General features: G+C 48.4%; 1 protein-coding gene across 1 annotated transcript in view; it reads left to right on the top strand.

Moving 5' to 3' along the window:
* The window catches only part of FAM53B (family with sequence similarity 53 member B), a 46,927-nt gene that overhangs the window by 21,706 nt on the left and 10,235 nt on the right, over positions 1 to 14,986 (top strand). The window contains exon 5 of the mRNA XM_066554450.1: positions 5,719 to 6,413. Within this exon, the coding sequence (XP_066410547.1) occupies positions 5,719 to 6,413 (695 nt within the window). The remainder of the gene's footprint in view (positions 1 to 5,718; positions 6,414 to 14,986) is intronic.

The raw sequence follows: 14,986 nt of genomic DNA, 5'->3' as shown, positions 1-14,986 counted from the left end.
CAAGAAGGGATAGAGACAGCCCCTTCCCTCTCCCCTGCCTTTCAAACATGAGTGAGGAACAAAGAACCCAAATCAGATGGTTTTGTCTTGCACTGTGGCACTGGCAGGCTCTTCAGCAGATACAGACTCTCTCCCTAATTGAGGAGCAGCCTGTCTTTAAGAGCCTTTACAGAGCCTTCTGCCAAATTATCCTCCTTCTGAGGGAACTGAATGTCACCTCCTTGACCTCAGCTTGCCCTGCTGTGGTCCCTGTCATGCCCAGTCAGGAGGAGCCCATCCTTCCCTCCTGTGAGGGCATTGCTTAGCTTGGGTTTCATTTTAGTTATTTTCTCTGAGAGTTCTTGATGTCCCCAAATGTAGGCCACAATCACAGACTAACCCAGGATGAAAACTTGCTTGGCTTTTTAAATAAGTTACTGTCAAAATGCAAAACTTGGGGAATATTTTAGTTCAAAGGGCCAAGTCCCTGTTGGTTGAAAGCACTGGGATAAATAAACACAGTGAAGTTTGGACTGGTAGCTCAGACAACATGAGGCAAAGACTCACAGTCCTACCTATGTGGGAGGTTTGGATGGACGTTGGCTGATTTTTTTTTTTTTTTGGTTTTAGATAAAAGAGAATCTTAGAAAATAACCTTTTTGATACCTTTGGGATGAGGGCAGCTTTGGGCAGGAGGGCAGTTTATTTCTGGACCCTCTGGCCAAGGGGCAGGAGGGCAGAGGGAAGCTCAGCCTCTGCCAGGGAGAGCATCATCCAAACTCTGGAGCTTTTCTTGTAAGGTACTAAACACTACAAGAATTTGAAAATGGATTATAGATTGTAACCAAACTCACTATATTGAGTAAACATCCTTAAAGACTTGATATATTGGATGATGCATGGTTAGGTCCAATTCTCAGGGTGACCTAAATAATCTTTTGGCTTTTAGATTTGTGAGAAATATTTCTGCCAGTGAAATGATAATATTACTAAAAAGATTGGGTTTTATCTCTATATAGCCCTTTGCTTGAAGGAAGATTAAAGGTGAAATGCCTAAAACTATAAATTAACAACTACTGCTTTCCCTTCTCCTTGATGGGTCCTTGAAGCACCCAGGAGTGTGAGAATTGTCCTGCTGATGGATAGTTTGCTGGTTTGGTATTTTTTCCCTCCTTTTTTTCCTTTTCCTTCCTCAGCAGTCTCCGTGGCAGGTTCCCAGTGATAATATCTGTGCTAGAAAAAGGTGGCATATTGGAAAATTGTGGCATTAGAGTGGTGAGGGCCTGGCACAGGCTGCCCAAAGCAGCTGTGGATGCCCTATCCCTGGAAATGTTCAAAATCAGGCTGGATGGGGCTGGGAGCAACCTGGGATAGTGGAAGGTGTTCCTGCCCATGCCTTTTGCTATCCACCCAAAGACAGAAAAATTCCAATACAGGAAGTCAAAAGTAATAGAATCCCAGAATGGTTTGAATTGGACGGGACATTAAAGATGGTCTCACTCCACCTCTGGCCATGGCAGGGACACCTTCCACTGTCCCAGGTTGCTCCAAGCCCTGTCCAACCTGACCCAGTAAGAGAAGCTCAGTGGGTGTGTGCTGACAGCTGTGATCTCCTGCTTTCTGTGTAAGCAAGAAATTATCTCTGAGGGAAGCTGCAGGCAGGGTTTTATTGAGGCAGTGACAAGGTGCTTGCCCATGCAGGATCCCAGTCCTGGCCCTGGTTGTAAAAGGCAGGAGGAGGAGGAGGAGGAGGAGGAGGAGGATGGCTTTGAGCCACTGGGGACAGATCCTGCACTCATCCTCTGGGAAGTGCTCTTTTCAAAGCAGCCATCATTTCCATTTTCCCTTGGAGGGCTCTCTGAGTTTGCCCTCCTAGGGTGCTGCAGCAGAGCAGGGTGAGGGATGGGGCACTCAGGTCAGTTTGTCTGTCCTTTGGCACTGTCACGTCGCTCCTCCACCATGTTTGGCAGCATCATTGCTCTGAGCATGCCAGGGCAGGGCTGCAGCCTTGGGCTCACTGTTGCACAGCTCTTTCTTGGAAGTGGCTTTTCACCATCCTTGGGTGACAGAGGAGAGCCAAGAAACCAGGAGAAAAGCCAGCTCATGGGATCATGAAGGTTGGAAAAGACCTCCAAGATTGCCAAGTCCAGCCTTGAACCCCTTCATGGGGGTGATGGCCCTTGAATGCATCCATCCTGAAAGCACCTGCCAGGCTTTCATGCCTCCTCTTGCTGAACCAGGGCTTTCTGGATTTTAGGTTTTTTTTTTTTGGAAAGGCCATCAGTGAGGAGCATCTTGGTGCACATTCAAACGCAGTCACCCTGCAGAGAGAAGGAGCTGCTGGAGGAGTTGTGCTGAGGTGTATCTGGAGCAGATACACCTCTCCAGAGCATCCCACTGAAGAGCTGGGCAGGTTTCACTGTCAAGGTTGGGATTTCCCTCCCCCATGCAGGCTGTTGGCACAAGGAGCCCACAGCCCACAGGTGTGTTTAATCTCCAGAGCAGATTTTGGGGCTGTTGTTTTCATTTCCCGTTGAAGCACAGCTCTGCCCATCGTATTTTGATCTTATTTCTGCACTAGGAATGCTCCCTGGCACTGCCATCAGCTAATTACAAGCATTAAATGTGTCCCACACTTTGAAATTATCTCCTGAACATAAACAGGGGGCAGTGGAAAATGCAGGCTGCCTTTTCCCCTGTGCACAGGAACTGTGAGACCAAAATTCCACTTGAACAACATGGAAAAAAAGGGAATTGGATGTGCACCTGTGCCCAGACAAATGTTTGGGTTAGGTTCCAAACAGAATTTATCTGCCAAAAAGGATAAGAAAAATTGATTGAAACCTCTAATTGCTTTACAAGTTGCCACAATAAATTATGTATTAATGTAAATTATTTCATGGGAAAAGAACGTAGAGGAAACTTGAGCAGAAGGATCATGCATTATGTATAAAAAGGAACTGTAAAAATATTATAGCAGCACATTTGTGTCGCTGTAGTTAAAGTTGTGTCAGCATTTTGGTTTTACACCCTTCTCTGTGGTTATGAGTGGCCAGTAAAATTTACTCTGTGTCACCAGAGGGGCACAGCAGTCATATAGAAAGCTCAGGGCCATCACTGAGCTGCCTGATGTGTCTGTGAGCTGCTCCTGCAGCTCCTGGAGCTCAGCCTTTGGAAACCTGGCTGTGGTGCTCTGAGGGTGGATCCTGTGCCCCGTGGGGCAGTGCAGAGCTCTCAAGTATGGAGGACAACATCCATGTCCCCAATTTTGGGCTGTGACTCCAGCCCACGAGCACCATGAGGGTTTGTTTGACGCAGTGAAGGTTTTGTGAGAGAACAGCTGGGTTTTGTTGAGGTGTCAATGTTTATTTTTTTCAGTTTTAAGTCAAAATCCAGAAGTAAGGTGCTGTTTCATCCAGGGACACTAACAGCCAAGAAGGACCTGTTTAAGCAGGGCAAGAACCCCTCAGGCTGCACTCACAGCATGCTCTGGTTGTCCCTTTGTTCTCCAACAGGCAAAGGAGAGTTTTCCAGCCAGGCAGCTCACTTGCAGACCAAGGGCTCTCGTGGTGGGTTTTATCCTGGAACAAATTGCTTGCCTCAGGGTAAACCAGACTGAGGTTTGTAGTTTAAAAAAAATTAATACATGTTTAACTGCAGCAGAATTAATGGCTCCAGTGCAATTATCGTTATCAATGTGCGCAGGATGGGACTCTTAGTCTTTAAAAACTGAGCAGAAAACCAGCTGCTTTTCCTCACTAAGGCTTTCCAGAGTTCTTTAATTATACCCTCGGCCCTTAGACTACTCCATTTTCAATTTTTTTCAGGACAACCTGCTTCCTACTTGCACTGAAAACCCATTTTCTGGGCTACCTGGTATTTTGGGACTAGTCAGTGATGGCAGGGGACTCAGAGGGGCCAGGTTGTGCCAGCTCACATTGTGCAAGGGGAAAAGCAAATAACCCCAAGCTGGGGCTGGGGATAGTGGTGCTTTTACCATTTTCTTTGCCAGGTTTGGAAGATTTATAGCTGTTTGTGCTGAAGCAGGGGTGAAAGAGGAAGGTGTCCCGTATCCTCCTCACCAAGGCCTTTTGTACAGTCTCCAGCCAGAGGCTCGTGGCAGCTTGCCATGAAAAATCGGCTTCTATTTCTGTTTCTTTTGTCTGCTGACCTGACCCAAGAAGTCTCTCTGCTGGCAGCATAGTACAAAGGAAAAATAATAAAGATCTAAACATAGATGGAGTTGTCTAGAGCAGATTTCTCACTTTTCATTGTGTTTATTAAAATGAGGAGAGCAACAGTTGAAATGCCGTGCGGTTACTGCGGGCAGAGCCAGGCTGTTTGTGGCTGGAGCTGTTATGGCAGCAGCTGGAGAAGGGAGAAATGGGAAAATTGGCCAAGAGTGGTGCAAGGGGCCCCAAATCTGACCTCCTGACTTGAAACCTTAGTCAGAAGCGTTCTGCACCGTTGCATCTTTCCTACCAGGCTGGTACCTGCAGCTGCGGGCTGGGCACGGCTTTTAATTCATCCTTCAGTTGCCTGAGTGGAAATACCCAAAAAGCCCCCAAAATATCGCCTGGTTTAGATACAATCATGTGAAACTTGGCAGCGAGGGTTCTCCAGCACGGCTTTGCTGTGTGTGCAGCAGCCAACGACAAAAACAGGCACTGGGGAGAGGCTGTTGGCTGATGACTTTTTTCCACTGCAGCAGCTGGCGGGGTTGTCCTGCCATGGTTTTCCTGCTGAGCGTTGAAGGTGTATCTGCAAAGAGCCCCGTCCTTTGCAGGGCAGCCCAGCCCTGAGGGTGCTTTGCTTTCCTCTTTTGCTGTTAGTGGGATGTGCGTGGGAATGAGATCATCCTCCTTAATCCTCTCTTCCACTGTGGCTGTCCATGGGAAGCTGGGGAAGGGTCTGGAGCACAAGTTTGATAAAAACAGCTGAGGGAGATGAGGGGGCTCAGCCTGGAGAAAAGAAGGCTCTGGGGGCACCTTCTCACTCTGCACAATTTCTTAACAGGAGAGTGCAGCCAGGTGGGGATCTCCTTCCAGGTAAAAATGTAAATAAAACAAGAGGAAACTGCCTGAAGTTGCACCAAGGGAGGTTTAGATTGGATTTTAGGGAAAATTTGTTCATGGAAAGGGCTGTCCAACCCTGGGCAGGGGTGGAGTCCCCATCCCTGGAGGGATTTAAAAGCCATGTGCACGTGGCCCTTGCGGACATGAGGCAGTGGTGGCCTTGGCAGTGCTGGGTTAATGATTGGACTCAACGACCCTAGAAGGCTTTTCCAACCTCAGCGATTCTGTGATTCTATGTTTTTTAAATTCAGCTGTAAATTCAGGCAATTGTCAGTTGTGGAGCCCAGGACAAACCACACACCTCTGAGACATGATTTAGCCCAGAGATAACCAATAGCCACAACATTTTACACTGCTGAATTCCCCTTAGCTAGTGCAACCTGGAATATTCAGAGGCATGTTTTTATCTTCTTCTAGCAGTTTTGCTCCTGCTGGGACTGTCACTTTGTCTCTCTCTCCATCTACACCACACAACCCACTCTGCTGGCAGTTCAGGAAACCATATTCCAAGAGTTAATTAATTTGTACTGGAAAACGTCCCATATGCTACTCTTTTTGTTTATGGACGTAGAAAGCGAGTCGCGGAATTAATTAACGCTAATGCCTGTGCGTGTGTGTTGTTTGTTTTTTTTTCCCCCCCTTTCTTTTCTCCTTTCCGAACCAGAAAATGACAGATGGAGAGATCTCAGCAGGAAATGTCCACTCCAGCTCGAGCAGCCGGGCGCCAGCATCTGGGACTGCCTGTCGGACAAGGGCGAGGAGGGCTCGCGCTGGCCCAGGGATACAGCCGGCGCCTGTTCCGTCACCAACCTGATCAAGGAGCTGAGCCTCAGCGACCCCCACGGCCACCCCTCCGCCCCTCCCAGCAAGCGCCAGTGCCGCTCTCTGTCCTTCTCGGATGAGATGTCGGGTTGTGGGACCTCGTGGAGACCCCTGGGCTCCAAGGTGTGGACGCCGGTGGAGAAGAGGCGCTGCTACAGCGGCGGCAGCGTGCAGCGCTACTCCAACGGCTTCGCCACCATGCAGAGGAGCTCCAGCTTCAGCCTGCCTGCCCGCTCCAACCCGCTCTGCGCTGGGCAGCCCAGGAGATCGGCTGCTGGAGCCCACGGGGGAGACAGGGTGGACATTCAGAGGTCCCTGTCCTGCTCGCACGAGCGCTTCTCGTGCTCGGAGTACGGCGCACCCTCGGCCTGCAGCACGCCCGCCTCCACGCCCGAGCTGGGCCGCCGCGCCGCCGGCCTGGCCCGCAGCCGCTCCCAGCCCTGCGTCCTCAACGACAAAAAGGTGGGCATCAAGCGCAGGAGGCCCGAGGAGGTCCAGGAGGAGCGGCCCTCGCTGGACCTCGCCAAGATGACCCAGGTAAGAGGCGGTGGGGCCGTCCCTGCCAGTGGCTCAGGTGTTCTCAAGAGCCTTCAGCCCTCGCGTCCCTGCCAGTGGCTCAGGTGTTCTCAAGAGCCTTCAGCGTCCTCCAGGGTGGGTGGGTGGCACAAAGAGTAGTGTGGGTGTTATGGGGAAACACATCCTGCTGGCCAGGCAGAATAACCCCTTCCCTTCTGAATGGATTTCTTTGGCAAATTCATGCGTTTCTATTCTCTTTGCATGCCAAGTGCGCCGTGTTGTCATTTCCTACTGGCGTGGGTTTTGAGCAGGAATATGTTAAACCCCTCATTTTTGAGTTCAGGGCAGAGGAGCCTTGGGCCTGCCATGGTGAGATGAAGGCAGCACCCCAAGGCCCCCAGCCCTGGCTCTGTCAGGTGTTGAATTCTTACTGCTACAGGCTTTACTTGCGCTTAGGCTCTGTAATTTTCCACTCTAGAGATGTTATCATGTTTCATTTTCAGTTGCAAACACAGAGCATAACCTCCCTCTTCGATCTGCTGCTCAGAGCCAGATAACAGACCTACAGCACAAATCAGGGAAGATTTTGCTCCTTGGTCTTCTCCCTGCTGGACCAAGTGACTGGACATTAGCAAGAGACAGAGCAAGAGGCTGCATTGAAGGACAACATTTCCCTTCCACACTCATAAGATTTCCTGCAGTTTTATGATTTGACATTTCCCACATCAACAGTTTACAGTCACAAAGTCAATGAGACCATCAGCTCAGTGTGGAATGGAGATAATGGAGGGTGTGAAGGCCCCAGGGCTCTCACTGTGGGAGCAGGGGTGCCCTGGCCACTTCCCAGGGTGGGCTGTCACCTTCTGCTGGCCTTAAAAATTCCCCCATGGTTTCAGTTCCATGCTGTGCTTCATCCCTGTGTTGGGTGTGTTTGTCCTAAAGGTTTTTTGTAGTGCTGGGGCCAGCAAAGCCTGTGTGATGCAAGGCATCCCCTTGTTGTCTGCAGGGAAACTGCTGGGAGAAATTCACCATATGGGTGAGATCCAACATTGTGTGTGCATTTTCCCCTTACAAGAACAAGATATTTTATGGTGTTCTGGGCTTGGCAGCGCAGTGGTATTGGAGGAAGAGAGCATCTTTTCCTCCTCCAGAGGAGCTGGAGGATAAAAAGGGTGAAGAAGTCACATATCTGAGTGAGATCAGGCAAAAAACATGAGGATTGCTCTTGTCTTTTCATAAATCACAGCAAGAACGTTTATTATGCCAAGCTTATTTTATTAGATAATAAGCTGGATGGACTGTCAAAACCACATACATGTATTGCTATACTTTACTAGCCACAGGGTGGAATAGCACAACTGCCCCTGGTTCTCTCTGTACAAGCAGACAAGCATCATTTCACTTCCCTGGAAGTGTTCACAGCCTCGTTGGATGGGGCTTGGGACAACCCAGTCCAGTGGAAGGTGTTCCTATCCATGGCAGAGGGTGGAATGAGATGGGCTTTAGGGACCCTTTCAGTCCAGACCATTCTGTGGTTGTCTGGTAGGATGGAAGGGAAGGAGGAGACTGTTCAGGCTCTGGCTGGACAGACCTTTGTTGCCCTGTGAGGATGTTCTGAGGCAGCTTCTCCATTGCATCAGTCCAATATTTGTTGGCTGGTTTGAAAAAATGGGCTTGGCCTAGGAGATCCCGAGGGTCAGCAGGAGCTTCCTTTTCCCTCCAATGGATGCTGAGGCCAGGCACATGTTTATAATTTGGATGGCCATGGCTTTGACATGGGTGGGTGATCCAAGGACGACAAAAAATCCAATGACTTGGATATCCAAAAGCAGCTCAGTCCATGTTCCTGGAAAACCCTCAGCTTGAGGAATAGTTGTGTTTTCTCTGGCTGCTGTCCCCCACATCAAAACACCTTCCAAAGTGAGAAAGCAATGCCTGAACGCTCAGCATCGCTCAGTGTCAGGGTGGTTCAGCCTCTGGGAGAAGTGATACCACAAGGAAAGGCTTGGAAGCTCCACACTGTGTGGCACAAGCTCTGTGGGAATGGGGAAGGGATTGCCTGGTGCAGCATCTCTCCTAGTGTCCATGGGCAGCCCCTCTGCCAGCCCCTCCTGTCCCTCTGCTCCAGGCTGGGTGGCCGGAGCCGCTGCCGAACGCCCGGCGGTTGCTACAACCAACAACCAACAGCAGCATCACTAAGGAACTCCCCAGTGGGATCCAGTCCAAGCAGCTCTCATGGATATTTTCAGTTTCCAGGCAGGAAACCCAGCCAGGCTCAGGTGCCCGTGGCAGAGGGTGAATCCCCAAGGCAGGGCTGTGCTACTGGGTGTGGGGTGGCAGGGCTGGAGCAGAGTGGAAAGAAAGGGGTCGGGCTCGATGATCTTGAAGGTTTCTTCCAACTTTGTGATTCTGTGAAAGCAAAGCTGTGCGAGGGCCAGGGTTTCAGAGCTGAGGACTTGTGGAGAGCAGCACTGGCAGGCAGCTCTTGGCGTGGGAGGACTGGCACAGAGGGACGAGCAGGATGAGGCAAGTCACGGGGAGCATTCTTGCCTTTGGTGGGGCACGGTCAGAGCCCTCCCCAGGATGGGAACGCCAGGAAAATCAACTAATTCCTGGTGGGGAATAAATGTGCTCGAGAAAACCCTGCACATTTGCGCATCCCTCAGGCTGCTTTTAAGGCTTCCAGCCCAGGGGATGCAAAGTTGGGTGATTTCAGAGGAAGAGGTGAAATAATGGCAAGTGTCTGTGTGGCTGCACGTGTGCTCAAGTCTGGGTTTGTATGGAGAAGAAACACCTCGTGTGCAATGGGCATAGCAAAGGACAGCCAAAGTGTCCAGACTAGACTTCCCAAATATCCACAAAGTACTCACTTTTCACATGGGCAAGCTGAGACATGGGGCTTTCCCTGAGTCCATGGGTGCTAATGTCAAAGTGGGAACTGAGCTTTGAGGTGCTGGGTACTGGATCAGCATCTGGCTCTGGCAGCAGATTGGTTAATTTTTCACTTGTGCTGGTAACCACATGTGTTTGTAGGCCTGAAACCTGGTACCATAATCAAAATAAAAATAATTTGACCTGAAAGAAATGTTTTCTTCATACTGGGAGGGATATTTAGGCCAAGCAGGAGGGGAGGGAGCCGCTCCTGGAAGCAATTACATGGCTACATAACTGGGCTAATTAAGAGAGAAAACTAAATGTTGAAGTTAAGCTGGCAGGGAAAATACTTTGGAAAATATTGCCTTTCATTCCTCAAAATCCTGGTTGTGTCTCTTCTGTCTGCAATTCCTATAGCCCAGAGAGGGAAGGTGAGCCCATATCCCTCCCTTTATTATTTGCTCATATGGCACCAAACCAGACAGGCTTCAACTTTGGGCAGAAACCAAACCCTGCACATGGTTGTCATTGAAATGCTAACAATTCTAAAAAGCCACAGGCACCACGATAATCCTTCTGCTTCTTTTGAATGCACATGAACTCTTTGCCTTGTGCCTCTTTGCCTCAAACTGGGAGTGATCAGGGGGGTCTCAGTCAGGTGAGTGGGTGACAATGAGGTGTCATTTAATTATCTCAAGTCCAGAGGCAGGTGAGGTGGGAAGAAACTGGTTTCTATCTTCACCCCAGTCATGGAGAGTTTGGGTGCCTGGCCTGGCATCTCTGATTTCCTTAACATGAGGATATGAACCATCCTCTCATTTCAGTGTAGGGTTTGGGCTTGCTTTCCATCCTCATCCTTTTATTCTTTCCTTCCACGTGAAACTCAAGCCCAAGGAGGGCACATCCCACCTCCCTGATCCCAGCAGTTGTTCTGGCAGAGTGGGAATGAATCTCCTCACAGCTTGCTCCCCTTCCCTGGAACAGTGTCCTTGGCCTCACAGCCCCAGGGACTGTGTCTGTAGGGGCAGGCCAGGATTAGAAATGGCTGGGATCAGATTTTTCCATGAATTGGGAGGTTTTTCAAAGAGCTGGTTTTCCTTTTTCTGATGTAGGTGCATCTAAAATAAACGGGAAATGAGAAGTGTCACAAAGGTGACAGGAGGTTTCTTAGACCCCAGGAGTCCTCCCAGCTGGGCTGATTTTGGCACCAATGAGTGGTTTTACCCTTTGCAAGTCACTCAGAGAAGCATCTGGGTGAATTAGGTGAGAAGATGTATTTTCTAAAAAAAAATCACATTCTGCCAGGGATGCTGTGTGGTGGAGAGACGCCTGCTGGGTTTTCCTCCCCCGTGCTGTGGTGGATTCTTCTCCAGAGGAACTTGACATGTCCCACCTCCACATCTGCTGCTTTCTGACATCCTGGTGTGAACATTTCCTGGGATCTCAGGCATTGTGTGCTGAAACATCTCGTGGCAGCACAAACATTGGGTTTGGTGGCTTGGCTGAGTCATTGACGGGAAGCTGAGCCATGGGCCAGCCCTGATCTTGGTGTGTGCAGATTGCCTTCCTTCACACAGGCTCTGGGCAGCTGCAGAGGACACGTGACACGTCCCCCACACCAGGGACTACCACCCTCAGTGGGAATTTGCAATAATCCCCAGCTGTGGCCATGGAAGCCCTCGCTATCTCTTCCCCATTCTGCTTCCTGCTGTCTGAAATTTTGATGTGGTGGTCACTGACAGATTTCAATTTGTGTTAGGATGGTTCCAAACACAGCTATCCTTGATACAGATGTGGTTTTTAAATGGATAATTTATTTTTATATATGTGTTTTTATATATATATATATATATATATTTATACATATATATTTAAATGTTTAAGGCCAGGTTAGACACATCTTGGAGCAGCCTGGTCTAGGGGAAAGTGTCCCTGCCCAAGTCAGAGGTTGGAATGTGATGGTCTTTGAAGTTCCTTCTAAGTCAAACCATTCTATTTTTCTAATTTTTAATGTATATATGTATTTGTTCAACCCAGCCATGTTCCCTGCAGCACAAACCCCAGACAGGAGTAGGCCTGGCTGGAAGTGGAGGGTGGTGCTGGAGAGTTTGAAAATACAACTTTCCATGAAAAGAAAGGCACAAATATCTCAGTGGCATGTAAGGCTTTGCACTGCTGACAGAAATTGTCAGATGTGATGAGATACTGGTTCCTCCCAGTTGTAGGATCTGTGTATTGGTAGCAAATCAAGGCTTGGAGGTGGCTCTTGTGCCCCATTTCTGATGGCTCTTCAAGGTTTTAGTCCCTCTGTGAGCCTTCAGAGAAGCTGCATTTGAAGACCTATATCTCTCATAAAGGCTTGGAGGTGGCTCTTGTGCCCCATTTCTGATGGCTCTTCAAGGTTTTAGTCCCTCTGTGAGCCTTCAGAGAAGCTGCATTTGAAGACCTATATCTCTCATAACAAATGCTGTACTCCTGGTTCTTTCCTCCTGAGTTTCCTCTAAAATTCATTTAATTTTCTACAGAGGTTGTACCCATGAACACTGAGGATTTCCAGGCAGCTGCCATAGTATTTCTCCTATGCAAAGCTCTGTAATTATGTCATGTTTGCAGTATATGAGACAGACAGTAGCTACTCTAGAATAAACAAAACAATTAAAATACAATATTGCTCTGCATCTCCATGGCCTATGGAGAGCATCCCATGGTCATGAGTCCATAACTTCCTCTCTGTGAGGGATGGGTGGGCGAGAGGGTGCTGGCAGCAGTGGGCACAGCTGAGGAGGTGGTGAGGGTGAAGCCCTGGCTGTGCCTGCTGAGGGTGAGCTACAGAGAGGACTTTGTGCCTGTTGTGGGAAGGGTCTGGGCACAAGGGGACCATTGACGTTGTTCCCTGGACAGACAGAGCCTTTCATGGGTGACTTCACTGCCCTGCGAGGAGCACGTGCCTTCAGAGGATGGAGTCATCTGCACCAGGGATCACAGGAGCATCCCCTGAAATGAGGATGTGTGCTCCTTGTGGTTTTCAGGGTTAAAATCAGCTCCAGATAGAGGCAGCAGCCCTGTCACTCTGTGTCACCAATGCTCTGTTAGGCACTGAAGTTCTCCTGGTTCCCTCAGCCGCTCCTGGTGCTCCAGATCCTTCTCTGCCTCCATTCCTTCCTCTGGACACTCTCCAGAGGGTCTCCAGACACAGTGCAGAGTGTAATGCTTGTGGTGGTTGGGAGCCTGGCTGGCCCCTCTGCCTTGTTTTCCCTTCCAAACTTAGGAATGCTGGCAGTTTCCATGAGGATGCAGGCACAAAGGAGTTTGTACACTCCCAGGGCTGAAGCAAGCAGCTCACCACTTTGAAATGATTCAGGCTGGTCTTGGCACTGAGTGGGAAGAAATTTCAAACTGCAGGGTGGGAGAAGGGACCGCTCCTCTCTGAGCACCCAAGTTTTCCCTTGAGGGGTAAAAATCTCTAATTTTCACATAAGGAGAATTTCTGTTTAAATTTTGGCACCTTTCAGGCTTGCTGGAGAGGGCAGGAGAGGTGGCAGTGATCTTGGTTGGCATCAGCACCCACTTGAGCTGGTGACAAATATTTCCAAATGCAGTGATAGGCAAAAAACTGGAGGTTTTAAATTCCATACATATCCCAGGAAATAGTTTGCTATTGATGTAACTTCTGAGAGAGATTCCAGTTTCCAAGCCCCAGTGTTTTTAAAATAAACAGGAGTGAGAGTCTGCAAAGGTCAGTTTGTAGCTTGGTGGGAAAAAGCCTTTGGGTGAGGATCAAAAGAAACTGGTTTGAAGGTGGGAGGGACACCTTCCACTATCCCAGGTGGCTCCAAGCCCCGTCCAACCTGGCCTTGGACACTTCCAGGGATCCAGGGGCAGCCACCGCTGCTCTGGGCACCCCATGCCAGGGCCTGCCCACCCTCACAGGGAAGGATTTCTTCCCAAAATCCCATTTAACCCTGCCCTATGGGAGTATGAAGGCATTCCCCCTTGTCCTGTCACTGAAGTCCCTCTCCAGCTTGAGTGCAGCACCTTCAGGCACAGGAAGGGGCTCTAAGGTCTCTCCCAGTTCCATCCCATTCCATCCCCTCCCTGCTCCTGGCTGTACCTGCTGCTCCTGCCTCCACCCTCCATCCCCTGCTCCCTGCTCCATCCCACCACGAGGCCCAGGGATGCAGGGCTGAGTGCTGCACTCACATGGGAGGACAGGGCTGGGAACACAAACAAAGCTTGGCAGTGTCTGTCCCAAAGATGGACAAAATCCAATTGTGTCCCGAGGATGCACATCTGATTCACCACGTGCTCATTAACCCTCCATCCCCGGGCTTGCGTGCTCTGTGACTCCAAAACACAGCTTTTAGAAAGCACAGGGATTCACCCCTGAAGGAGTCAGCATGATCAAAAGGGGCATTTTGGCTCAAAAAAGTCAAAAGGGATTTTTCATGATGGTTTACAAAAAAACCCCAGCACTCTAGGAGCTATTGGGAGTTACTTGGAACCACTTGCCTTGCAAAAATCTCCCAAAGCATTTGAGGAAGGCAAAGCATTTCAGGAAATGGTGCTAAATAAATAAATAATAAATAAACAAATAAGGGCCATCTTTTCCTCTCCAGAGAGAGATGCTCAGGGCTAGCCCAAGGCCAAGGCTGTGACAAAAAAGTGAGGTGTATTTCAGGTCTGCATTGGATTTGCAGGAGGTCTTGGCAGGTGAGGGCAGTGGTTGCAGGTGCCCCACACTCTGGATTTTTGGTCATCCACAATGTGATTTTATCCCTTTACTTGCTGGTATTCTCTTTTCACTGCTGCTAAAACTGTGACATGAAGTTTGGTTTTAAATTTTATAAGGTCCTGCCTTAATATTTAGGCCCTGAAGTGAGAACCACAGTGGCACAACAGAAATGTTACTTCTGTGCTGAAAATGATGAAGTATGGAAATGGAATAGGGCTGAGAAAAAAGAATAACTCCGTGTTAGTGATGTTTCATCCTACCCTGGGACAAGTCAAATCACTGAATTTCCCCAAAGATGAGCCACTCCAAATCCTGGGGTTTTGGCAGTTCTGGGGACAAGTCAGGCTCAGGTTTCCCCTTTTCCACTGAAATCCATGGCACTGCAAAGCCATCACTGGCAGAGCAGCCCTGCCACTGTCCCCACTGGGCTCCTGGCACTGCTGAGTGTGTTGGCATGAGGGGCCTTGCTAGTTTTTGGGTTTTCTTTAATTTTTGTAAAGGGTTGAAGTTTTAGAGATGGTATTTTGTGTTTAGGTTGAGATGTTTATTATTTTTATTTCTATTATAAGTTGTGAGTTTTATAGTATTTTATTAATAAGTTATGAAATGGTTAGCTATTTTTATATAAGGTTTTTAAAGGTTAAATTATCTAATTAATAAATGGTACTTAAATTGTTTTAATTTTAATTTAATAATTAATTATTTGAAGATTGTAATGTGGATTTTTTGTTTAATTATAAAATATTTTTTAAAGTTATGAAGAAGAAGGTGAAGAGGAAAGTAGAGGAGGAGGATTAGTTAGTGTTTTAAAATCTTAATTTTAGTTTTATATATATTACTATATTTTAAAACTTTAACTTTTCTATTTAGTGATATTATATACTTCTAATTAAATGATACACTTTGTAATCTTAGTGTTACTAGTTAATTTTGGAAGTTTTCTCTATGGCTTTAGGTCAAATGTAGTGTTTTCTTGGAGGTTAGAGTC

This window comes from Molothrus aeneus, chromosome 8, assembly GCF_037042795.1.
Source record: "Molothrus aeneus isolate 106 chromosome 8, BPBGC_Maene_1.0, whole genome shotgun sequence".
In the NCBI taxonomy this organism is placed as follows: Eukaryota; Metazoa; Chordata; class Aves; order Passeriformes; family Icteridae; genus Molothrus; species Molothrus aeneus.
The sequence above is the reverse complement of the archived record's forward strand: the minus strand, read 5'-3'. Positions and strand labels throughout refer to the sequence as shown.